The sequence below is a fragment of the Rhinolophus sinicus genome, linkage group LG02 (assembly GCF_036562045.2).
Source record: "Rhinolophus sinicus isolate RSC01 linkage group LG02, ASM3656204v1, whole genome shotgun sequence".
Classification (NCBI taxonomy): domain Eukaryota; kingdom Metazoa; phylum Chordata; class Mammalia; order Chiroptera; family Rhinolophidae; genus Rhinolophus; species Rhinolophus sinicus.
Genome location: NC_133752.1, coordinates 98688054 through 98714310, shown reverse-complemented (window position 1 = coordinate 98714310; position 26257 = coordinate 98688054). Strand labels below are relative to the sequence as shown.

Below are 26257 nucleotides of genomic sequence, written 5' to 3'. Positions count from 1 at the left end.
GCTTTGCGAAGTGGGACTTGTTCAGGCCACCATGGCCGGCAGTCTGGACTTCGGTTTTAGACGTTTAGAAACTAAATTAGGTGTTTATTCATCTTGCTCAGACGATCCCAGTGAATTGATTCACACTAGCCAGACTCAAAAGAAGTTAAAAAAAAAGAAAAAGAAACCCAATAAAACAAAAAAGAACCAAACTGGAGTATCAGTTCAGTAAATCATAATGAGATTTGGGTCCCCCAAGGTAACGAGAGGCATGTCATCACATGAGCATGTTCTTGCCTCAACAGGAAGTGCTGTGGGAGAAAGCAAATCAAAGCCAGAAGTTTCCTTTACGAACAAGGAATTAGAGCAGTAGAGTCAGATGGCCTTAGTTGTTTTTACGAAACCTGTAGTGTTCTCTGGGTCCCCGTTCCCAGCAAAGGGTGTTGTAGTCCAGCGGCACAGCTATTTCTACGGGAGTGGCCTCAGCCCGTCAGTTCTCACACCTTCCTCTCTTTCCTCCTGCCTTGCGACCAGCCACCACCCTGCTCTTTCCTTATTGTAGCGTCATTGTTCTTATCTCAGCAGGCATTGATTGATTATTGTCATTCTAGCTTTACTGATTTTATTTTGCTGAGTGCATTTCAGTGTGGCTGATTTCCAAGGGTTTTCTGAAAGGTTCCTAACCTTCTCTCCATAGTCTGTACTGGGTGGACCCTGGGGGTGGCTAAATGCCTGTTTTTTAGCTTTAGTCTCAGACATTAGTGCTGCCTGACCAGATTTCCACTTTTTTGTTCATGGGCTGTGATTTTTTTCTCCACTGCCTTGGGGGAAAGACTTTATTCATTGTCTGTTGACAGCTGGTTCACCTTTAACCCCTTAGGAAATAGTCACCGTAAAATACTCTCTGGTTTCAAAAAATAGGTGCAGGGTTGTGCACAATGGTGATGGGGGGAATTTTACAAGCAGTGCAATTGTGGTAAAGAAATTCTGCATTGTCGATAGTGGTGGGAGCCACTTCCTGCCAGTGACTTCAGGGAAGGTGGAATCCATCCATATCTGTGCCTTTGTCTTTGCAAAGGCCCTGGGATAGAGAGGGACCTGGAGGGAGAAGAAGGAAGCAAATAGTCTCATCTACTGTGTTTCCATGAAGTTAAGACCTAGCGGGACCATCAGCTCTAATGTCTTTTGGAGCAAAAATTAATATAAGACCCGGTGTTATGTTATGTTATGTTATGTTATGTTATGTTATGTTATGTTATGTTATGTTATATTATATTATGACGGGTCTTATAGTAAAATAAGACCGGGTCTTATATTAATTTTTGCTCCAAAAGACGCACTACAGCTGATGGTCTGGCTAGGTCTTATTTTCGGGGAATCACTGTACACCACTTTCATACTCTGAATGGTGTAGCCCAAGGCTCCATGGAAAAAAATATTTCACCCATTCTGCTCTCTTCTGTTCATCTCAGCATCATGACCTGGAAACTGTTATTTAAGTAGCAACTAAATGCTTAGGGATATTTAGCCTGGAGAAGGGAAGGCATAGGACTGACATTCATTCACTGAGCTAACAGTTATTGAGCCTAATGTGTGTTAGGCAGTATGATGGAGCTGCCGAGATGGATTCATCACCTCCCCGGCCTTGGAGGCTCTTACTGTCTGCTGGAGGCGACAGTCAGTAAACAGATAAATTCCAACCCAATCTTGCTGGCTGTCACCAAGATGGGAGGGAGGGGTTGGGGGAGTTCCAGAGCAGAGCAGTGACCCCTGCTGGCCTCGAGTCAGGCTGCAGAAAATGAGTGACAGTGATCTGAGTCTTGTAGGACTGACTTCAGAGGACTGTCATGCAGGGAGAGCGGTGGTTTCTCCTTTAAGACCCAGTTACCCCAGGATATGATGTGCTTGCTGTGTTTGAGAAAAGCTGTACCAATCAATATGAAACATGATTTTAAAAATATAACTTGAAAGATTTGATCCACCTTTGAACGTTCAATATCTAAAACTTGGCAGTGGGGAAAATATAATCTCTGAATTATCAGGATTGTTAATTTACCTAGCGCCATACTGAGCCAACGAAAGAATCAGTAGAGGCCTTATTATGTTTTAAAATGTTTCCCATCTGGAATGTACCACAGCAGCATGGAAGCAGCAAACAGGCAGTGTGTAAGCGTGAAAAGACCCAAAGCACACAGAGAAGGAAGTGGCCAGCTCCCCCGTACGTGCAGTAGCAAGTCCTGAATTCAGACCACTTACTCTGAGCTGGGTTTGTGGCTAGAAGGATCCGAGGTGGGGACAGGAAAAGGAGAGGTTTCACTTCACACCAGCAAGTCAGGAAATGCTCATGGAGGCGGTGGGAGAATTAAGGAAGCGTGGGCCGGAAGCCCGTGACTCTGCACCTGATAGCACCGTGCACGGCGGCTAGACAGCACCGGAGACCACTTTCTCTGGCTTCAGATCTCTTGGCCGTGCTCCAAGGGCTTGTCTTCTGGTCATCCTCACAAGTGCATTGTGAGACTAAATGGAGGCCAGGAGACAAACGAAAAATGAAATCAAAGACCAAGGTCAACAAGATGGTGGTACCAAGGGGATGGAGATAACAAGGCATTTCCCAAATGCAGGTGTTAGTCTGCACGTACTCAGAACTGCTCACCAGTCAGACTGTGTGTGTGTGTGTGTGTGTGTGTGTGTGTGTGCGCGCGCGCAAGAGAGAAAAGGGAGGGAGAGAGAGAGAGAGAAAGGGAGACGCTGAAGGGAGGGAATAGGAGCCCAACAACCAAGAAAGCAATATCTAGATGCAGAAGTTGAATTGGAAATCTGCCCAGTTCCCAATCATCCGTTAGCTTGTGTTAATCACCTCCAGACTGGATGTCTGCACCCCTCGGGGCTTCAGTATGCAATTCATTACTCGTGAGAACTAATTTTAGCTTGCTGAAAGTTTTGCTGTGTTTTTCCTGCTGCAACGTTCCTGGCAGTTGGAAGCCCACCTCACTCATCCTCCCCCTCCCCGCCATGCCCTCTGTGCCACTGGTAGCGTGAGCTGAGCTGGAAGTGGTTTTGTCTGAACTTCCTCAGTCGTGTGTCACCCCAAAGGAGGAGGCACAGCACCTCTGTCCTCCTTCCCCAGACTCCCCCAAGGTGCTGTCCGTTTGGTTAATGCAAGAATCAAACAGTTACACACTTGGAAGTGGATCACATACAGAAGCTTTGGACATGTCCTGTCTAGTCCAAGCCTGTACTGTGTGCAGAATTTGTTTTGAACTATTTTACTCTAAATGGTGTACGCTGCTAAGTTCTCACGCTTGGGGAACTGTTTGGTCTTCTTCCCCTCCCTTCCTGGCTCCCAGTCTTAGCTCTAGTTGTGTATAAACTTTCTAAGGAATGTGTTTCCTTTTCCTCCTCCAATATTCCTTTCCTTTCTCCCCTAGATCTTTCCCGATCTGCTTACTCGTTCTCAGCTTTCAGGGCACTATCCAGGTCCAAGGGGCTGACATGGAACATTTATCCGTTGCATTCTCATCAACAGTACTCTGCTGACGTCCGTCTGCACGTGGTTCTCATATGGGAACCATTCCTAGTTTCTCCAGCCTGCTCTCTTCTCAGTTTGCAAGGAGAACACTCTGGAGTGAATATAATCAAATATGTGGTTACTGAAGTGATTGGATGACCTTTTTGTAATGATTTGGGTTTCATTGGTCATTCTAGTCTATACATTCAGTAATATGCTAAAATCTGTTTTGCCAACTAAGTGGGCAGTCCAAGAGCTCTTAGTAAGTCCAAGAGATTTATCAGCTTCAAAAGCTTTGCTTCGGTTTATTATTTTTTAAAGTCTGTCATGTGAACCAGAATAAGAGGAATAAAACTCAGATTCCTTAGCACAGGCCCCAGACGTTCATTCAGTTAACACTTGAGAACCTACTGAGTGCTAAGGTGGAAAGGCAGATGGTGCTGCCCAGAGCTATCTATCGAGTGGACTCTGGTTTCCTAAGGAGAGACCCAAAGGGTGCCCTGGTCTAACTGCATAAAACTGACTCCTTTTTCACAGACGTGCCTTTGAGTGAATGCTCTCGGGAAATCTGGAGCGGTTCCTGGAGCTGAAGGCTTCTGGGCTAAATGCTTGGGAGTATTGGTTCACAGAGCTCGCCACTTAAATGCGGGCCTCTGGCACATCCTGTCCCCGTACTCACAGCAGTGGGCAGGCCCGAGGCAGCATGCGCCTTCTCCCTTCTCTAGCAGTTTAGAAGTTCAGGTCAGGATGTGTCGGCATGAGGGGATGTTTCTGAGGCTTTGCACAAAATTTAAATATATGCTGCTTCATTCTCACGTTTAGAGTTGGCTAGTTTGGACTGAGTCCCTCGGGGCTCCCCTTCTCCTATGTCCCCCTCACGTCACTCTTCCTGATGGGGAACAGTGTCCCACTTCAGAATGTTTCAGCTGAAGGAACCTGAACAGGATTCGATGGAGCTGTAGGATGGGTAATGTGAAGGAGCTGGCATCTAATGTTTGTTACGTGACAGGTGCTGTCATGTGTCGCACCTTTCACCTATACATCTTTCCATCCATCTCTCTATGCACGTGTGTTTTATATAATATACATTGTTGGACAGCATATGTTATATATGTTATAATGTCTCTCTACGGGGTGGGCATTATTACTTGCATTTCGCAGACAGGATAGTTTCCCCAAGGCCACTCAACCGGTGCTTGTTGGAGCCCAGATTTGATACTGTGTCTTTGTTTCTCGAAAGCCCAGGCTGAGGAGACCACACCACGAAACCTCTCTGAAATAAAGTCTGTGTTAGCCCTCAGACAACAAACCTTTCCTTAAAAAAATCACTTCTCCTTCAGAGCACTGTCATCCAATTAGACTAAAATGGCAAATTCTGGGTTGCCAATTTCTGATGATTATTCAGTTGTCAGCACTGTTGCACTCAAATGCCCTTTATATAAAATATTTAATGTAAGTTTTGGCACTTAAGAAGCACATTTCAGGTGCTTAGAAAATTTATGTGTGTATGAGGTGTGATCAAAAAAATACGGTGACTGCTGCTGCCGAGTGCCATCCAACGGAAAGGCAGGGATCTTCAATATGGGAAGCGGCACGTCAAACCTTAGTAACAGTGTATGACAAGTTTCAACTTGTTTGGTGCATTCAGTTGGGTGTGAGCTACAGTTGAGAGAAGATGTGTTTTAAAGTGTGCTGTAAATCATGGATCATGATTAATGTATTAACATGAAATTTTGTTTCAAACTGCAACAAAATACTAAAGAAACACACAAAATGTTAAAATTAGTTTATGGTGATGCTGCAGTGACCATGAAGATGGTTTACAAGTGATTCACACAATTTCATAATGTTTGTGAATTGATTGAAGACAGGGAGAGATCGGCATCAAAACCCAAGAGCATCAAAAACCCAAGAGAATGTTGAAAGTAAGCAAAATGATTCGATCAAACAGGGGGTTGACTATTAGGGAAATTTCTGAGGATCTGAACGTCTCTTATGGTTCTGTTCAAAGCATTTTAATCACAGATTTGGACATGAGGCCAGTGAGTGTGAAATTTGTTCTGTGCCTTTTGACTGTCGAATAAAAACTGCAGTGTTTGTCAATTTTGTTGGAGTCATGCAATCGTGATGCTTAAGGTTCCAGCTTTTTAAGACATGTCATCACGGGAGATGAAGCGTGGGTCAATGGTTATGATCCTGAGACCAAAGTTCAGAGTTCTCAATGGAAATCACCCAGTTCTCCCTCTTCAGTGAAAAAAGCTCTTCAATCAAGGTGATGTTAATTGTGTGTTTTGACCTTGATGGAATTGTGTGAGCTGAGTGTGTACCCAGAAACACTACAGTGAACTCTGAATATTATAAGGGCTTATTAGAGCATTTAAAAAATGAAGTGCATAAAAAACAGCTAGAAAAATGGGCAAACAGTTTCATCCTCCATCATGACAACGCTCCATGTCATATGTCACGTCTGGTATACGGCAATTTCTGTCAAATAAAAACATTGCGGTGTGTCCTCATCCACCTTAGTCACCAGATCTGGCATCACATGACTTATGGCTCTTCCCTGAAGTCAAAATGACCATGAAAGGTAAACATTTTAAATCGATTCGGGACATCGAGGCAGCCACGACAGCACAACTAAAGACACTCAGGAAAGAGGACTTCCAGAACTGTTTCAGAAAGTGGCAAGAACAATGGGATAAGTGTGTTCAAAGTGAGGGGGAGTATTTTGAGGGGGATTAATGGCAATGTGTCTTTAACTGTAATAATTTTTTTTATTTAAACATTCACCATATGTTTTGATCACACCTCGTACATTACTTGATTTCCCAGTTACTCTGGGTCAGGGAGGCATGCTTGAACTTCTGCACAGTTCTGTAGATTCTCACCAGGTCTTGATGAAGACTTCCTATCCTTTATGTCCCCTCGCACCTCTGCGTGGGAATGGAGTGCTGATCAAAGGTTCCTGGATGTGATCGTATTGGAATTTGGTTCAGTACAGACTCGGGTTCATTTTTCTCCCATCCCTCTCTCCCACAGATAGGGTCACAATGGTCCTGGCTGGAAAGGAGGCTGTGTAAACATTAGGTGTTGATTTCCTAACTGCAAGGACTTGAGCTGTTCTTTATTTCTTTGGCAGGTCTTATAGCCTTATTTCTGGCTTTGTTTCCAAACATATAATATATGAAAACACAACACCACACCGTGACTTCAGAAGCAGATTTAGGAAGAGAACATGTGTGGTGTTTCTCCATCTTTGCAGTGACATATCTGACTATAGTGCTTAAAGGTTAATATGACTTGGCTCTGGGGTTGGCTGAGGAAAATGAAAATTCTGCTCTGCCCCTTAGATGTGGGCAAGTCGCCTAATCTCTCATGCATTTCCTCATCTGGAAGTGGAAGACTGGAATCCTTACCTCATAAGAGCACATTCCATGGGACAATATGTGTAAGTTGCATAGCCAGTGCCTGGCACACAGTAAATGCTCAACAGATGGTGGCTGTTGTCATTAACTTTCAGGGGACACGTACAACATAATTAGTTTCTGTAGAAAAGTCAGCTATCCATTGCCCTATTCAAATATGGCTGGCCTCTGAACTCTGAGGAGGAAGAACAAGGGCTGTCTTCTTGTCTGTTACATGGTCAGCATTCGGCATAACATTGGTGCTAAATAATTACCTGTAGAATTGGGTTGAAATGGCTTTTGTGGCTCTGCGCCAGAGTCCTTGGCAGATGCACGCCCAGGTCTGCATTAGCTGTGGCCCTGAGGCCGTCTCTTTCTCTCTCTGGGACTCACTTTCACAGTCTCCCAAATGAGGGCTTAGACCCGATGGTGACTTCCAGACCCCAGAATAGAACTCTGTGATTCTGTGCAAATCCCCCTTCTACACAAAATTCTTCAAACATACTTTTCTTGTATGGTTTAATCCTGGTTTGAGGATTCGGGCGGGGATGGGGAGATGATGTGAGTTGTGTCATCATACGGACATGTGCTGGCGGGAGAGACTGCAGGGCAGGGAGATGGACAGGTGAGGAAACCATCAGGGCATGGGGCAAATGTGAGCACAGAGAACGCTTGAAGATTTGTTGCGCTTGTTCCGTCTGCTCTGAGGATGTCACTTACGGCCGATGCTGTGGGCCGTTCAGCTTCACTGCAGACATAACTGAAAAACTATAACACCTGGGAAAGTTTAGTTGCATTCGTTTTTCCACAGTACATACCCATCATCAGAGTATGCTGCCTACTTTATAAGTCGGCTCTCACGTGTGCCGTTGCTCACGCATGTGCACACGTGCATACATAAATGCTTCATGTAAACATTTCCTGTTTATCACAGAACAGTCATCCAACAAATATTATGGAATATTGTCAAGTGCTAATGAAAACTACAGAGCAATACAGTATGTGACGTGGTCTTTTTCCTCCGTGAATTCAGGATTAAGGTGGGAAGATAAAAGTAATAAGCATGAAATAATTCTTTTTTACATATTTTGAGAGGACCCAAGACAGAGGACGTGGAGTGCTCAGGGTGGGGTGAGTGGGGTGGAGGTGGCAGTCCTGGAAGGCTGACACACAGACAGACTCATTCATCAGGCAGGCTTTTGCTGAGCGTGTACTGGGCTGAGCACGGGACTGCACAAATGAATGTGGCCTCTCTCAGGGGGCTCAGCGTCTAACAGAGGGGATGATGGGACACGGATATAAACCAATGTGGGTGCCATAACAGCGGTACCAGGACAGCTGGGGAGCACAGAGGAGGGTGCCTGCCCTGGCCAGGGTGGGGTCAGGAGAGGCATCACGGAACAAGGACCCCACACGTGGAGCTTGGGAGCCCCACATGGTGGACATGGCGGAGAAGAGCAGTGTATGGGAAGGAGTATTCTCCGTGGAGGAGGAAATGCAGTGGCTTTCCATGACCGCATTATCATTCCTGTCTATTTTTGTATTTCTTGTTTATTTTGAAGTTTCATGTTGAGTGTTTCCCGTCCCCTGCAAATAGAATATAAGTGACATGAGGATAGGATTCCGATGGTCTCATTCAACACTTATCCCCCAGCCTGGGACACAGCCGATGCCCAGTCAGCATTTGGGTGCAGCCAGAGGACTGCCTGACGGGCAGTTTTCCACCCCCTGTCCTCAGTGGGGTCCTGAGGGGCCTGCTCAGGGAAGGCCATTGTGACCCAGAGCAGCTGGGGGCGGTGGCCACAGGGCTGCACTCACTGTGGATCAGAAAGCAGAAAAGAGTGGCCAGCTGATATTCGATGGAAACCTCAGAGGGAAAAATCAGGCACATTCCCCTTGAAGAAGGATCATTTCTGTTCATGCTGGGGGCTCGCTGGCACTCACAAGGAAACAAACTAGCTGTTCTTATGCGGCCATATAGTCAATGCTAAACTTCCAGAGAATTGGAATTCTAGTGCCCCCACACATGCATACATACGTGTATATGCCAAAAAAATTTCTGTACAGCACTCACAGGAAATTAATAGCAGGAGTGGGAATGTGAGTCAGGAAGGAAGTTTCCCCTTTATACTCTTCTGTATTTGAACTTTTTAACTATGGGCATGAGTTACCTGTTCAGTTTTGTTTTTGTTTTAAGGACAAAAGTAAAGATACTTGGGCCCTGCCCTTACAGATTTAGATGCATTCGGTTTGGGATCATCTTAAGTTTCTACCAGCTTCCCAGGTGATTCTGATGGGCACCACCCTGGAATCACGGCACAGGTCACACCGCCTCCCAGGAGCTTTCCCTGATTACCCAAGTCATGCTTCTGACTCCTCTGAATTCTTGCGTGTCACACACGCAGACACACGCATGCACAGCACCTCGGGCACCTGGGCTGTGGAGCCTGGCCAGCAGGGCTCACTGCTTATGCAGCTCCTGTAGCCAGAAGCATCTAACCCAGTGCTATGGCCCCTCCGCCCCTTTCAAGTTGCCTTCTCCAGACCCCCATCCTTGGCCTCTGACTTGAGGCCACCAACTTAGGGTGTGGAGGGCCAGAGGGGAGGTGACGTAAATGTGTGATCTGCTGAGTGTGTAATAGGGAATAGTGGGGACTGTGGTGAATTGGCCAGATTAACACAGTCCACGGGCGTTCAAAGTCACATCGTTCCAGTCCCTGCTGAGCAACACATGTCTGTGGGCCAGATTAAGCCTGTGGAGGATCTGTCTGCAGCTCCTGCGTCTGTAGATTCTCACTGAGTGATCTTAGCCCCTCTCCCAGCTTTCATGCGAATGCCGATGGCTTTGACGTAGCATCCCCAGGCCAGACCAAGTCCCTGGCTTCAGGCTCATGTCCCCAGCTGCCTGCTGGCTGCATTCGCATGCACCTGGGCCAGCTCACCACAGCCTGAACAGAGATGCTCATCTTATCCTCTGTGGGATGTTGACGCTTTTAGTTGCAAGGAACAGATTGTTTCCATTTACCTTAAGGAAAAGGGATTTGTGCATGGGTTTGTGTGGACTGAACAGAAGCCCCCCACACTATTACATCCCCAGACACTGGCCCCTCTCATGGGCTCACCCCTGAACTGGCCTTCCCCCTGTTGTGCGGGGCGGCCTGCAGGGTCTCAGCTCCCGCTCCTTGCACAAGAACGCAGGATGTCACTAGGCCAAAAAGGAACACCCACGGAGCCATAGGTAGGGGAGTCATACCACTATAGTCTCGCTGGAGGCTGGATTCACACGACATGTGACCTGCTGTCCACTTTTCTGCCAACCGACCGACTCCCTCTTGCCAGTGTAGCCACGGCAGTTATATTAGTGGCCAATGGCTCACTGGGTACAGCTGATGGCCATCTAATCACAGTTGATGGCCCTTTACTTCTTGAGCCAGCACCTTCACTCGTGAGGCCAAGAGCCTGGAAACTGCTCTCCTGGCTCTGTCCTCACACCCTTCCCTCCCCCCTGGCATCTCTGCTTCTCACTCCATGTTTGTATCATCAGCTCCCTCTCTTTCCAGCCTGTCTTAGTCTTCAGCCCAAACCTAGCCGAGACCCAGTGTGATTAGTAGAACTAATTACCACTGATGTCAGGCTGCCTCATGGGTACCCCCCTTGGTGGGTCAGGCTCCGCCACACACACACACACACACACACACACACAAAACTGCACAAAGCTGCTTTCCTGAGTGGGGCCGTGTCCACTGAAAGGAGAAATTGGAAGTGCCAGCTGCTCTGGTGACATGTTAAGACCAGCCCCGGACCCACTCTCCCTCCTGTGTTCTCTACCACAGATGACGGCAGCTCTAGTAGTGCTTGCTGGAGATCTGAGTGTCATCCTGGCCTTCACTCACCGCCCTGGAAGACCCCAGACCCTCCCAGTGTTGTCTGATCTCCTTGTGGAATCTTTCTGTTCCCCTGATCCAGCCACTACCACTTGCAGCCTTCTGTCTTTCCTTTATCTGCTGTAGCTGCTAACTTGTCTTCCTGCCTCCAACCCACCCTCTCCACAGCGGCAGAGCTGTTTGTTCATGACCTCCTCCGTCTACACCTTTTGGGGCTTCCTCTTACCCGAGGATAGACTGTCTACCTTGGTATGGGGAACACAGCCTCTCTGGTCTTACCACCAGCCTCGTCTCTCACTATCCGCTGACTTATATATTAAACTGAAGCAGCAGCAAATTGCTCTTAGGTCCTTGCATGAGCTGTGATCTTTATGCCTCCGTGCCTTTATTCCCAGCTAGCCACACCCATCTGTGGCCCCCTGTCTTCTGTAAAACTCCTGCTCATCCTCCGAGACATAGCGTAGGCGTCTGCTGCTTCTACCCCCTCCCCCGCAAACTGTTTGGGTTCAGTGTCCATGCTCTTCCTAGTCCTGACAGCCTCTTTGTACCTCCATCATTGTTCCTACCTGTGCTTTTATTACCTGTTTGTGTCTTCCTCTCTCATGGGACTGAGCTGCTGAAGGCAGGAACTGATTCTTACTTATCACTGTATCTCCAGTATCAAACTCAGTACCTGATATATAGTGGGTACAAACTAGAAGTACTTGATGAATAAATAAATGCTATACCTAAGGTATCCAGAAGACACACATATCCGTAAGTAAATATGTGTGTGTTGGCTGTTTAAAAATGATGACCATGAGGTACTCTGAGATCCATGTGGAAACGCTTTTTATAAGTCACGGCCTGGTGATGGCCCTCCTGACAAGTGTGAGGTGATACCTTCTTGTAGTTTTGGTTGGCATTTCCCTGATGTTTAGTGATACTGAGCATTTTTTCAGGTACCTGTTGGCCATGTGAATGTCATCTTTTGAGAAATTTTAGAAAAAGACAGTGTGAGTGAGGATGTGGAGAAATTGGAATTCTTGCACAAGGTTGGTAGAAATGCAAAATGGTGCAGCCATTATGGAAAACAGTATGGTGGTTTCTCAAAAAAATTAAAAATAGGACTAGCATATGATCCAGCAATCCCATTTCAGAGTATCCAAAATAATTGAAATCAGGATCTCAAAGAGATATTAGCACTCCTATGTCCATTATTCACAATAGCCAAGACATGGAAACAACCTAAATGTCTATCGACAGATGAATGGATAATGGATAAAGAAAATGTGATGTATATTTGCAATGCAATATTATTCAGCTTTTAAAAAGAAGGGAATCCCTGGTGGCTGGATGGCTCAGTTGGTTAGAGTGTGAGCTCTCAACAACAAGGTTGCCGGTTCAATTCCCCCATGGGATGGTGGGCTGCGCCCCCTGCCACTAAAGATTGAAAATGGCAACTGGACTTGGAGCTGAGCTGCGCCCTCCACAACTAGATTGAAGGACAACAACGTGACTTGGAGATTATGGGCCCTGGAGAAACACACTGTTCTCCAATAGTCCCCAATTAAAAAAAAGAAAAAAATGGGAATCCCGCCATTTGCAGTGACATGGATGAATCTTGAAGGCATGATGCTATGTGAAACAAGTCAGTTATACAAATACTGCATGATTCCACTTATATGAGGTTATCTAAAATAATCAAATTTATAGAATTAAAGAGTGGAATGGTGTTTGTCCGGGCTGGGTGGAGGAGAAATGGGGAGATACTAATCAATGGGCATAAAGTGTTAGTTATGCAAGATGAATAACTTCTAGAGGTCTGCTGTACGCCAGTGTGCCAGCAATCAATACACTTAAAAACTTCTAAATCTCATGTTAAGTTTTCTTACCACAATAAAACATTTCTTAAAAGTCACGTCCTGATGTTGAACATGGCTGGCATTTTCTCTACCACCACTTTTTTCTTTAATAAAAATTGTATATATCTAAGATATACAACATGATAATTGGTATATATATATGTATATATGATTATTACAGCTGAGCCAATTAATATATCTTCTTATATTGTTACTATTTTTTTGTGTGATGAGAGCATCTGAAATCTACCTTCTTAGCAAACTTCCAAGATATAATACAATATTAGTAACTTTAGTCCTCATGCTGTCCATTAGATCTCCACATTTATTCATCCTACATAACTTCAACTTAGTACCCTTTGACCAACTGCTCCCTATTACCTCTGCCTCCGGACCCCTAGTAACCACCATTCTACTCTCTGCTTCTCTGTATTAAACATTTTTAGATTCCACATATAAGTGAGATCATGCAGTTTTTTTCTTTCTGTGTCTGGCTGATTTCACTTAGCATAATGTCGTGTTGTTGCAATGGCAAGATCTTTTTCTTTTTTAAGGATGAGTAATATTACATTATATAATATATATTACAATTTCTTTATCCATTCATCCATCAATGGACACTGAGGTTGCTTCCATGTCTTGACTATTATATATAATGCTACAAAGAACATTGGAGCACATATATCTCCTTGAGGTACGGATTTTATTCCCTTTGGATATATACCCAGAATAGGAGTTGTGGGATCATATAGTACTTCCATTTTTAATTTTTTGAGGAACCACCATAGTGTTTTCCACAGTGGTTGAACCATTTTGCATTCCCACCAACAGTGTGCAAGGGTTCCATTTTCTCCACATCCTCACCAACACTTATATTTTTATCTTTTAATTTTTTTATAATAGCCATTCTAACAAGTGTGAGATGATATCTCATTTCCTACCACCATTCTGATGTCAGTTCCCTCTTGTCCTTTCTGTGTCTGTCTCTGGTACCAAAAGCTATAAGGAAAAATAGAATCTTAATTCTGTAATTCAGAGCTCTAAGAAACAGGCAAGAACATGGAAATAAAAGTACGTAAAATGGGAAAGAGCATGGGATCATTATTTGGAAATCCGTTCAGCAGACTTCCATTTTCATAGGGCTGAAAACCCATGGCTAAGGGCAAGCAAACAGGAAGGACATGACTTCCTGTAGCATAATTACCGTGGTAAACTCACTAGGCTCTCAGGCTATTATCTCATTTTAGTTTCCAAGTAATACTGTGCACTTCCGGGCCAGCCGTGGTGCCCATTGTTGAATTTCACATTCATTTATGTTAAAAGCTTTCTCCTTCATGGAAAACCTTCTCTTTTATGGGACGTGTCCATGCCCTGGCGTGGCATTGTAGGTAACCCACACCACGTTGCATTCTCTTTACAAAGACAGGCCAGGTTGCTATCAACACCAGGCCTTGCACACTGGGTTCTTCTGGAAAGTCTGTCAGTGCCGTCCATGCAGCATGCTTTTCTACCAGCTCCCATTGGCTAGTGCACAGGAGGGAAGAGTCAGGGTAGGTGGGAGCTTGAGGGTTCCCTGGGCTGGGGCAGTGGTGGGCTCTCCTGCACCCTAGATTCTTATCTGTTTCAGAACCCAGCCAGGGCGCTCAACAACCAACAACGAAGCCTCTTCTTGCAGAATTTGTTCACTTACCCAAGCATTTATTGAGCATCTTCTGTGGGTAGACCCTAGGCTGGACACTGAGAATGCAAATACAAAAGTAAGATGTAAAAGGTGGTGCTGTTTTAAGGAACTCAGAGACAAGTCAGGGCAGCATGCAATGTAGAAAGTGTCACCTTGGAGCTCTGACCACTGCCATGAGATCACAGAGCAGACACCCAGCAGAAAGGAGACAGGTCTTCCTTATAACACCCCAGCTAGTTTTCAAGGGTGCATCAGAGTCAGGGGAAGGGGCAAAGCACAGGCAGCCCAGGTTAAGTGCATACTTTACCTTGGTCCAGACAAAGGAAGTGCCCAGTGTGCAGGGAACCAGCTCTAAGCATCTAGGCAACAAGACCGAGAGTATGGGAAATGGGGTTGGGAAGGTTCTACTTGCAGATGAAGGGGCAGCTGGGCAATCTAAATAACCTGCAGAGAGAATTCAAAGTCAGGATTCAAACATAAGGATCAATTCTCAATCCTCTTTCCCTCTAGTGAATGAGCCAGATAGTTAATAACACAGACATATAGGGCTGGAGTCCTGACTTTGCTGCATGTTAGTTTCTTTGCCTTTAAAACGAGAATTGTACAAGGGACTTTATAAAAGGTGTGGTATGGGAGAACCACGAGGCATAGCACGTGACCCTGAGCTTTAGAGCAGCTGAGCCCTAAACACCCCTAGATCCAAGGGGATGAGGGGAGTGGGGAGTGGTTATCAGAACCAGAGAGAGAGAGGCTGGTAGCGTCTGCTCCCTTGAGAGGAGCAGCAGCCCTCAGTCAGGGGCTGTAACCAGCCTGGGTGCTAGATGAGAAGGACCGGGGCAACACATACCCATCCCAACTCCTCCTTCCTCACTGTCTCCACTGGGGTCCCCACTAGCTGACCCACTACCTGATGTCAGAGTTCAACCCTCATGCAGCTGTTCACGCAGGTCAGCCTTCCAGGGACAAGCAGAGTGGACAGCGACTCTAAAGGGCAAAGGGAGGTGTCAAGGACACCACCTCCTGGGGGGGGGGGGATGTTAAGTGAGGTAATACAGTGAAGGTCTTCGTGGAGTTTTGACCCCAAGTAAGTGCTCAGTCGAGGCTAAACTAGAACCAAATAGTACATTTGCATAAGTGTGCCCCAGGCAGGTAAGATGGCAAACTATGTGGCCAAAGTGAGTGCTCTCCCTGGACGCCTGTCCGGAGGCCCCAGTGGAGGTGATGGAACAGGCCCGTGAAGGTGTGCTGCCTGGGCTGCGTGTGACCATCCGTCATTGCATTGGCAAGGTTAGGGTTCTTCTGAACCATGAACTTCAGGCCTAGAATGATTGCCAATGGCTTTATTGCTATGGTGCCCATGGTCAGGTAATTTGTAGATTATTTAAATGGTTTGGTGTATAAAATAATCACACAGATTACACATGCAAAAAGGCAGGCCCAGGACCACAGATGTCAGCGGTTTGTATATGGAGATCAACAACCCAAAACCTTTATTTCTCCTGTTTGGGCCTGACACACAAACTTCTTAACGAAATAGCCTGCCAGGGAGCTCTGCGAAGGAAGGTTTTATAGCTTCTGTCTGCCCTTCTCTTCTTTTACAATCCATATGTTAAAATCCTCTTCCTTTCTTTGAATTTGTTTAGTCTCCAAGCTAGATCTATTTCCTTTACTTCCATCCTGAGCACAGCCACATAAATGGAATATTCTATTACCCACCCCCAAGAAAAGAGCTAAAACCAGAAGCAATTGGGATATACATTAAGAAAATTGGCACACGAAGAATAAATGGTTCTTGGAATTTTCTTAAAGATTTTTTTTCCTTGAAAAGAAAGCCAAACTGTAAAATAAAACACTCTCTGTTGTTAATAAACAAAAACTTCACATGTATAAAATTTGGTTATTTTCTAAGACAAACTCACATTTTGCTCAGTCTGCTTTTCCTAATATGCACATTTCTTTCAGCCCAAACCCTCATTAGGGGACGCATTTACATATCCATCTTGTGGCTCTAGGCTTTCCCAGGCCACCAGTGAAATATGTGTTTGGTGGTTTCAGAAGCACTGGCTCTTACTCATTTTGCCAAAAGCAGCAAATCTTTAAAAATGAAATTTTCCAGGCAATTGGCCCCTAAATCAACCTTGTGGGGATAGATGATTTAGAATCTTATCAGACCACAGAAGGTCTCACAGCCTTTAAAAATGTCGTCAGCCAGTCTCCTGTGCAGCCTGGCTGGCAGTGCTGCACATTGTGGCAGGAGCTGCTGAACAGCGACGGTACCCAGGCCATTTCAGTTGTTTATTAAATTTATAATTTGCTGTAAAACCTCATCCCTCGCAAGTCTAGAACCTGTTGATTCCTGTGAATTTGTTCTCAGTAAGCTGGTCTCTAGGCTGTAGCTATGTTTTGAACAAAGTTTGGCTATGTGGGCAGCTTCAGGACTCCTTTGAGGGCAGAATCCCACAGTGGCCGCCACCCTCTGGGTTGTGTCGGATGAGTTCTGTGCCATCCAGCTGTGCACTTGGACTTCTGTACTGTCCATCACCCAATCCTACCCCTTCCCGGCTGTACAGCCCCAACCTGGACCTGTCCCTGCCCCACGAGGGCCTCAAGCACAGGCCAGATCTTCCCCTGGGTCTGGACCAGCCAAGCAAATTGGGACAGGGAGTCGTAGAACTACACCATTGTAAAGCCAGGAAGAATATTGGGAATTTTCTAGTCTGTCCTCTTCGTGTTCAGATAAGAAAATTTGGCTCCAGAAATGACGCCAATGGCCTACTAACGATGAAGGCCACATTGGAGGTGATAGCAGAACTGGAGTGAGGACTCATGGTTATATGGAACTAATTTTATTTGGGGTATTTAATAAAAATGTGTAGTCCTATTGTGTTGTCAGATGACTGTTGGTATCTCCAGAACTACGTGATACTTGCATCAACATCCATTTAAAAATCAACTTTGAAAGGCTTCAGTGGAAAACAGGGATCGTATTCCCTTTGCGCCTGCTTCTGTTTATACTTACTGCCTATGAATGGGCAAGATGTAAGCGTCCCAATACCCAGTCTGGGCAGGGGAGGGTGGTACTGTGCAGTCTAGAGGGATTTGTGACAACTCGGTACTCAAGCTTGTAACATTTCCTTTTCTTCCTGTGATGATTTTTAAACAAAATGAACCTGGAGGGCCCTAAAATGCATACTAAACGCATATATTTTTTTCTACCAGCCCATCATCTGTTAGAGACAATATTACAGACAATAACATCAATAAATTACATTCATATTCAGAGTGCTCTCTGGTAGGTTTTTAGGGTGTACGGGACTCTGTTGAATAATATGCAAAGAGTTAAGGTGGACTTGTGTATGTATTTACCTTTGATTATCCCCTGAGTTTACCTTCTTTGGTATTGATTAAATCATAAATTTACTTTGGTGCCACCTGTGCCCACAGAACGTGTGATTTCTTGGCTGAGACTGTGTTTGCAGCACACACAGTGCAGGTTTTCTCAGCTCCAGTGAAAATGGCTCTTCCTTCCAGGCAAGGTGTCTGGCCGCCACCCTGAGACGCAGCGTCTCAGCTCCTTACTCCCTTGTCTTCCAGGCTCTGTGGCTACCCTCCTTTTTATGATGAAAATGACTCCAAGCTCTTTGAACAGATCCTCAAGGCCGAATATGAGTTTGACTCACCCTACTGGGATGACATCTCCGATTCTGGTAGGTGCCCTGCTCCCTGGGGGCAGCCCTAGGAGTTTACGCCCAGACCACAGACCCTGACAGGCCCCGGGGCCTCGGGATGAGCGTGAGCCTCCCATGGAAGCTTCAGAAGCTACATTCTTACCAAGCAGAAGACAGGCTGGGACACTGGTCCTGACAGACCGTGGGGCAGGGTGAACGAAGGCACGCCCCTCCCAGCCTTGCCTTGGTCTGGTGCTCTGGGGCCGAAGCAATGTTAGCTAACACTTACTGCGCGGAGCGCTGTAAGCTGTGTGCATGTGCCGTCTCGCTCCATCTTCAGGACAGCCTGTCAGGTGGTGTTGCTATTAGCCCCATTTGACAGGAAGGTGAGCGAACTTGACCGAAGTCACACAGCGAGTGAGTGGCAGAGCTGAATTTGAACCGTGTCCCAGCTACCATGCCACACTGACACGTTCCCAGGGAAGTTCACCAGTTTATTCCTCAGGGATAAAGATCAAAAGTGAGCCCCACGGAAACTAATGAAATTTCTCAAGATTGTTTCCTCACCAATGTGATGATGATGGCATTAGGTTGGTGCAAAAGTAATTGTGGTTTTTGCAATTATTTTTAACCTTTTAAAACGCAGTTACTTTTGCACCAACCTAATAGTACTACTCCCTACCATGGAGGGTGGTACAAGGATCAAAGGAAATAATAAACGGAACAGAGCTTTGTACTCAGTGATGAGCTATCCAAATATTGTATTTCATTATTGTATTATTTCCTCCTAACTGGAAACATCCTGCTTTCTTCCCCCATCTTTCAAAACCTGAGTACAGTTCTCCAAGGCTTGCAGGAAGGAGCCTCACGGGGAGTATTTTACTTTCAAACCCAAGCTTATGAGGCTGCAGATTTCCGGTCTGGTCCCTAACTGTCATCTTCTGATTCTGTGACCTGGTCCCTTGTGTTCTCTGTCCTGCTCCTGGGTCAGACCCGCCCTGGACCTCCCGCACTCTCCACTTCCCACAAGGGCATGTCCCATTTGTCCCCTGGTCCAAGTGCTCTGGGGATTTTGTTGAATCAGTGACATCTAACACATGGAGAGCACATCAACAAAACAGCTCATGACGACAAAGATATTTCGTCTCTGAACCAAAGGTGTCACCAGCTTCCGGAGGGAAAGAACTTAGAGCTGGGAAGCGGGGTCCCAGGCCTGGTGGCTGCCTCTTCATTGCCTCAGAGTCCCAAACCTTGGCTTCCTTTTCCCCCAAATACTGGTACCTGTGTCCAAACTACTGTAGGGTACACGGAGGGCTGGTCTCGTACTTTCCACACCCCACGCGACACTGCCAGAGACCCAGTGGGGATCATGTCATCGCCTCTTGAGCCACAGACTCATTCCTTCCCTTGTGCTTTCTTTTTCAACAGCAAAAGATTTCATTCGGAATCTGATGGAGAAAGATCCAAATAAAAGATACACATGTGAGCAGGCAGCTCGGCACCCATGGTAAGGAAGATCTCCCACTGGAGAGGTGGTGTACCTGACGTCTGCCCAGGTCTGACATCCTGCTGGCGGTCGCTGGCTCTGAAAGCCAGGGGTAGTGACTGCATCTCCCTCCGGCCAGTGGCCTTAGTTCTCTCCCCAAGCCAACACTTGCAATCTCTTGTTCCCTCAGGACGCAGTCTTCTACATGCGCTTATGATAAGTGTGCGAAAGAAAGCTATAGCTTTTTCACTGCATGAAACGTTTTTAGGATCACTTTTATTGAAGGTAATTGCTTATCGAACCGTGAAGCTGGGAGTTTTATTCCTTGAGTTTATCACTCAGTAGTTAAATGAATTGAAGTTAGAGAGATTTTTTTCCTTTGAAAATACTTTTCAAGTTAGTGTTTCTTCAACTCCAGAGGGACTAATTGATAGTTTGTGGCATTCTGTATACGACGTTTTCAGCAGTGCCCTTAAGGCCACCTTGTTTTTGAGCTACTTACAGGTTTGAGCCGAGCTTCACTATCGACTAGCTGTGACGTTGGGTTTATAAATGAATTTTTCTGAGCCCCAATTTTCTCATCTTTAAATTGAGAGTGATGATACCTGGTTTAAGGGTTGGCATAAGAAATCATCGAGAGAAGGATGTAAAGGGTTTAACACAATGTCTGGCCTGTGGTAGCTGCTTCATTAAGCTATTATTAATAAAGCACCATGAGCATCCATTTTGAAACAAAGGTCAGGGGAAGCAAAATAGGCAATACAATGAAAATAAATGGACAGAACCTTGGGTTCAGGAGAAATTCCCCCTAGGAAGCACTCTAGAAAACTGTCCCCTTGTTTATTCCAACATCTCCTGTAGCATTTCCTCCAGAGTCTCACATACTGGTTAACCTCCCAAAGGGGACCTGCTTACGGTAATGTCATGACCCAGTTTCACAGTCTTTTAATTTATAAGAACAGCTGTCATTTATTGTGCGCCTATTATGTTCTATAGACTGTGTTCTAATTGCATTAAAATATCATCTCATTTTTTTTCTTTGTAATAACCCTGTAAGGTAGCCTTTATCGCCATGTCAGGGAGAAGGAAATGGATTTAAAAAGAAGATAAATAACTTAGCCAAGGCGACATGACTAGCTAATGGCAAAGCCAGAACTGCTTCCTTTCCGTACTGTTGGATGGGAAAATGCATGCTCTTCACTACTTTGCAGACAAGAGGCGTAAAGGGGAGGGAAAGAATAGGCTGGAGAGGGGGGTCGAGAATTTTCTTCATAAGGAGGCAGTTTGGGTGACACCTCATCTTGATCATCTTTAATAAGTCACTTTGGACAATAGGTCAAAATATGTGACCGTAGAGATAGGAAAGTTTTCTTTATGAACAATAGGACTTTAAAGCTATATAGACTTTTTTTTCTCTCAGTTTCATTGAGATATAATTGACACATGACACTGTGTAAGTTTAAGGTGTACAGCAGAATGATTGCCATACGTATATATTGCGAAATGCTAACCACAATAAGCGGAGTTAATATCCATCACCTTGTATAGTTACTAAAGATTGTTTTGTCCTTGCTCGTGATGAGAACCTGTCGCACATGCTGTGCAGTGTGTCAACCATCATCATTCTGTTGTACACCACCCACAGGATGTGTTTATCTTACAGGCATGACACTTTGGGGATTATCTTATACAGGAGGAACAGGACCTGAAAAGAAGGGAAGTGATTTGCTCCCTTGTACTTGTTCACTGATCCAGCCTCACTCCATGGAAAGCAGGAAAGGGGCCAGTTAAAACCCAGTCTCTCCTTCACCAGCCAGTTTTGAAAAACCGAAGAAAGGAGAGGTCATTTTTACTGAGGGGCCTGGCAAAGGGGACAGGATGGGGTCAGCAGAATCAAGTAGGATTCATGGAGGTGCTGAGCCTCACACTACGACATGGTCCCACCAGGTCACCCAGGATGGGGGGTGGATTTCAGGCCAGGCCAGGGACCTGGCGGTGCATGGGGACATACACCGCACCTCCACCCTGAGTACCACAGCACTTGGTATTCCTGGAGAAGGGGGGACAAAGGAGCAAGGCCAGAGATGAGACTGGAAAGGAAGGCGGAGCTGGTAGGATTCTGGCACGAGCCCTGGTGTAATCCGCTGAAATTCAAGCCCTGGCTTCACCACTTACACCGTGTGGACAAGCTCCTTAACGCTTTGGCCCTCCGCTGTGGAACTGAGATCATAAATAACACCAGTGCATACCCCATAGGACTCTTCTAGCGATTAAATGACATTATACATACAAAAACAGAAGGAGATACCTAGTACCTAATAAATCTCCAGTCTGTATGAGTGGCTATTATTTTATTATTGTACTGAGGAATTCATACTTTTCCGTTTGGGCAGTGGGAGCCCCGGACAGGTTTGCAGTGGGGTCATCAGATGTGCACTTCGGAAAGCTCCACCTGGCTGCAGGACAGAGGATGAGCAGTGCAGACAGGGCGTGGGGAGGGGGGTGACAGGGAGGTGCAGGTGGCAGGTGGAGAGAAGGCTGGCCCAGAGAGGGGTCACCTGCCCAGCACTGCAGGGATGGGCATGCATGGAGACCATGAGAGAGGCTCCAGGGGTGAGCAAGCTACAGGAGAACCGGTGGGTGGGGTGAGGCAAACGCAGGGGCCTGAGGTTATTCCCAACTTTCCAGTTTAAGGGACTGGGAGAGCAAGCGGGCTTGTGTGAAAGAGAATGAGGAAGGTGCCGGGGTCGTGTAGATGGATACCCGTGGTGGGCGCTTTGCTGAATGAGTCTGGAGCTCAGGGAGGGGTCGAGCTGCAGATGAAAACCTCACAGCCTCAGCCTGGTAACATTAAGATGTGTTAGCCTGTGAGCTACACAAATAAATACCTTCTTCAGAGCTATTTTTCTCAGTGCTTATAATTTTTAATATTCATTTCAGAATTCCCAGTCAAACACTGGTAAATGATATATATATAAAAAAAGAATGCATTCACCTCAGGCATCATTGCAATACCCCGCTTGCCTGCATGTACGATACTTATTTCTTGTATGTAAAATTGCCTGGGCCAAGGGAAGCATGGCTTCAGCTGAGAGCTGCAGTGTGGAGTGGCTGTCCCATGGTTTTATCAACCTCACCGTTGTGGAAGCCGCGGTCTCAGCTTCCAAGGGCATCGACTGTCTCCAGAGGGCGGCGTCTCTTATTCTTCACTTGCTCTTCCATTTCATCAAGGCCACCCAGGGCCAGGAGAGGCCTCTGCGAGTCCCAGATGGCTCTCCTTATAGAGGGTAGTCAGCCCATCTCAGCAGATGTTTCCTGAGCCCCGCACCTGAGGCTTTGCCTTTCTCTCAGTGGTGCGTGTAAGGAACCTTAGATGAGGGAATGGCAGGTGGCATGAGACCCAGTCCTGGTTACAGGGAAATACCTTGGCAGAGTTCATGTATCTGGTTCAGGTTGTTCAGAACCTCAATCTCCAGTCACAGTGACAAGCAAACCAGAGTGACAGTCCTGGGCATCTGCGCCACAGGTGACACGGTGCCCCATTTCAGCAGTGTGCCCACCTTGGGGACGTGGTCTGTTGGCTGGGCCAGGGCACCTGCAGGCCACTTCTCAGTGTGCACAGGGGCCCCTCCCTTCTTCTGGCTACAGCCAGCCGAGCTAGAATTCTGAATTGGGACCCAGCCTCGGGGTCTGGGGGCATACGCATCACAACGCCTGTCCTGAGCCAGTGGCTAGAAAAGTGCGAAATCAGAGCCATGGTGGCAGAGTGGCCTGCGTACAAAACACAACACCCAAAGGCCAGGAGAGAGGAGTTTGGTGCTGTGTGTGTGGAGGAGGACAGTGTGGGTTACATAAACGCCATCTGCAGTGTTGGGATGCATGGCAAAACTGGAAAGCAGGGAGAGTGGGACACCTGAGTGAAACGTGGGTGCCCATAGCTGTACGGGAGTGTGTGTATCCGGATATATAAGGCAGTTCTGGGTTAGAGGCATTGCTCAATTCCTAGGACAACTGAGGTGACCACGGAGGCCCTTCCAGGTCTAAGATTCCATACCTCCACTTTTGTCGATGAGTAATGCTGAAGCTAGCAGCACATGCGTCATGAGTGTCACACGTTGTCACTGTAACCTTCCTGGCTCCTGGTGAATAGCGACAATGGTTTCCTTCACGGAGTCCACTGGGGAAAGACCTTTTGCTGTCAGGGCCCAGGGTGGCTGTACCCCCAGGAAGACTGCCCGCCAGGAGCCTCTGGGCCTCCGGAGGCCCTGCTAGCTTCTTTCCCAGCTGCAGCACGGCCTAGGGCTGTGGAAAGTGAGCACGGAACATTCCTGAAATAATTGGAAGCGTGCGTTTCCCTTCCATGCCGGCCCATGCTCACCCACAGAGAAGGGGGCCTCCCTGCCCGCTTGCACATCTGTTTGGTTTGGAGTGCGGTTCTGCCCGGCGGCCACGCTCAGCCCCAGGAATCCCGTACTTCCTACCACTTCCGTGTGCCGTTTCCAAGTAAGAGCTGGCCACCGGTGAGTTGGAGCGTCCTCCTTTTCTAAGGATATAGCTTTTGTAAATAGTGCAGAGGGAAACATACTCACATGAGCTGTCCAGGAGAAAATGCCTAATAAAGATGTCTACAGCCCCTACCTCCTTGTTCCTCTGGTTCTGGGCCGGTTGCCTGCTCAGATATTTGATTTCTATTCACTGTGTGGGTCTGGGGAAAGGGGGAGCTGGACAGTTGTTGGAAATGGAAACCTGGTTCACATCGGTTATGTTCTGAGCATCCTCTTGGCTAAGTATGTTCAGTCCTGCTGGCCACAAGAGAGGACTCTATGTGGGGGGGTACAGGGGGAGTGCTGCTTTTAGCAGGAATATCAGACTGTATACAAAACTGGCCCAGCCTGGCCTGGACTTCATGGCCAGTCCATCAACCATGTTTCCAGTTCTAAAGTGAAAAGCTGGGTGGTCAGGAATATGTTTTTTTATTTGGGGATGATTTCTTGTCTGAATAAGCCCTCGGCTTCTTGCTTTCATTTCCCAAAACATTTGGACATAATAGTCTGGCATCCAGGCTGTTTTGTGTCCAAGGCCTTCTGGTTCTGAGAGACGACAGGTTTCCTCACTTGCCGGTCACTTCCTAGCTAGAAAGCGTGGTCAGTGTCCCCAGTATCTTCTGCCCTTTAACGTTTCCAAGACGCAAGAAATTATTTTTTAGGCATCAGATATCAACCTCCAGTTTTGTAGTTTGGTATAAAAGAAAGGGAAGATGGAAGGATCCAAGCCCAGAAGACTGAGGGCAAAACACAGCTTCCTCTGAAAGTGAGGGGAAGGCCAGGGGTTGAATGTAGAGGGAGGGTAGTATGAGGCGAGAAGGGACATGCAGGAGAAGAATGGCTCTGAGCGACCTCCAGGTGATTATTACGGCTGGAGGGTGTAAACCGACAGAGAGAGACAGAGAGAGACAGAGACAGAGACAGAGAGAGAGAGAGAGAGAGAGAGAGAGAGAGAGAGAGAGAGAGAGAGAGGCTGAGGGAGGAAGTCATAGGATGAGGGGGAAATTTAAGGACAGGAAGTAAAGAGAAACCTGCCTTCTCTAATAGAAGGCTAAGGAACAAGTAAGAAGTAATGTCCAATAAGATGAAGGACCCAACTGAATGTAGAGTAGACGTGGTCCTGGCATGTGTGAGAACTCACCTAATTCAGGAGTAAAAGATGTGCCAACCAGGGCTGAGCTAAGCCTGGGGACCCTCTCACTGAGCACAGAAAGGTGAGGGGCGGCCAGTGTGGCTGTGGGCGAGCAGAAAGCTGCAGAGCTTATTTCAGCTGGGATGGAACCAGAAGGGAGCTGTGGGCCCAGGGATGTGAGCGGGTCCGCGGGAAAGAGGGCCCAGAGATGGCAGGGAGGGGCTGTGGGGGATAGGGGGAGGAAGCTGGGAAGGCAGCTCTGAGTAGGGATCTGGTGGTCAGACTAGACAGGGAACACGGAGGAGATGGTGGAGGCAAAGCACTGCAGGCAGAAAGCTGGCGGGAGGGAGGGGAGGGAAGAGAGCAGGATGGAAGCTCAGCTTGCATTATCATTGGGGATTCTTAAGTTGCAGTCATGGGGGTCCTAAAAGGACAAAGTGAGAGCCCGGCAGAGAGGTCAACCACGGAGGTGCTGAGCAGGCCCTGACCTTTCAGGGTGCAGACTGTAGAAGTGGGACGAACTTTGAGTGCAGTGGTAGCCGACTGTGCGTTCAGACCAGAGCCATCAGCAGCCTGGAACAGAGGGCAGAGCTAGGCTCTCAGGGAACCTCAGGGCAAGACCAGGCGGAGGCTTCCTGGGGAAAGCAGTGCCAGTGCTGGAGCCCCTTAAAACCCTTTTGAAGAAGCATCTTTGCCTCTGTTTCAGGATTGCAGGTGACACTGCCCTCAACAAAAACATCCACGAGTCCGTCAGCGCCCAGATCCGGAAGAACTTCGCCAAGAGCAAATGGAGAGTAAGTGTCATGTCCATCAGATCCCCGTGAATGTGACGCTCCTTTGAACTCGTCCTGCAGGTGGAGCGTTTCTGGTTTCTAAACGTCACCATCACCCACGCTTGATGAACCTCACCCCAATCATTTTGCTGATTTTAACAGCTAACGATGAAGACTTGAAGGGAGTAGCATGGCGTGAGAGGCACAAAATCTGTGCTGTAACATTTCCCCTCTGGGAGTCAAAAATAGCAATAGTGCCAGCTCTGCCTCATTTGCTGTATCTTACAAACGTAATCCCTGTGGTCTTTCTCCACTTTGCTGGAACTTTGAATAGTCGACCTGTATTAAAGTGAC

At 46.8% G+C, this 26257-nt stretch overlaps 1 protein-coding gene across 2 annotated transcripts in view; it reads left to right on the top strand.

Moving 5' to 3' along the window:
* CAMK1D (calcium/calmodulin dependent protein kinase ID) overlaps positions 1–26257 on the top strand; it is a 376228-nt gene that overhangs the window by 340783 nt on the left and 9188 nt on the right. For both annotated transcript variants that reach the window (XM_074324976.1, XM_074324975.1), the window contains exons 7-9: positions 17895–18007; positions 19397–19475; positions 25837–25924. In XM_074324976.1, the coding sequence (XP_074181077.1) occupies positions 17895–18007; positions 19397–19475; positions 25837–25924 (280 nt within the window). The remainder of the gene's footprint in view (positions 1–17894; positions 18008–19396; positions 19476–25836; positions 25925–26257) is intronic.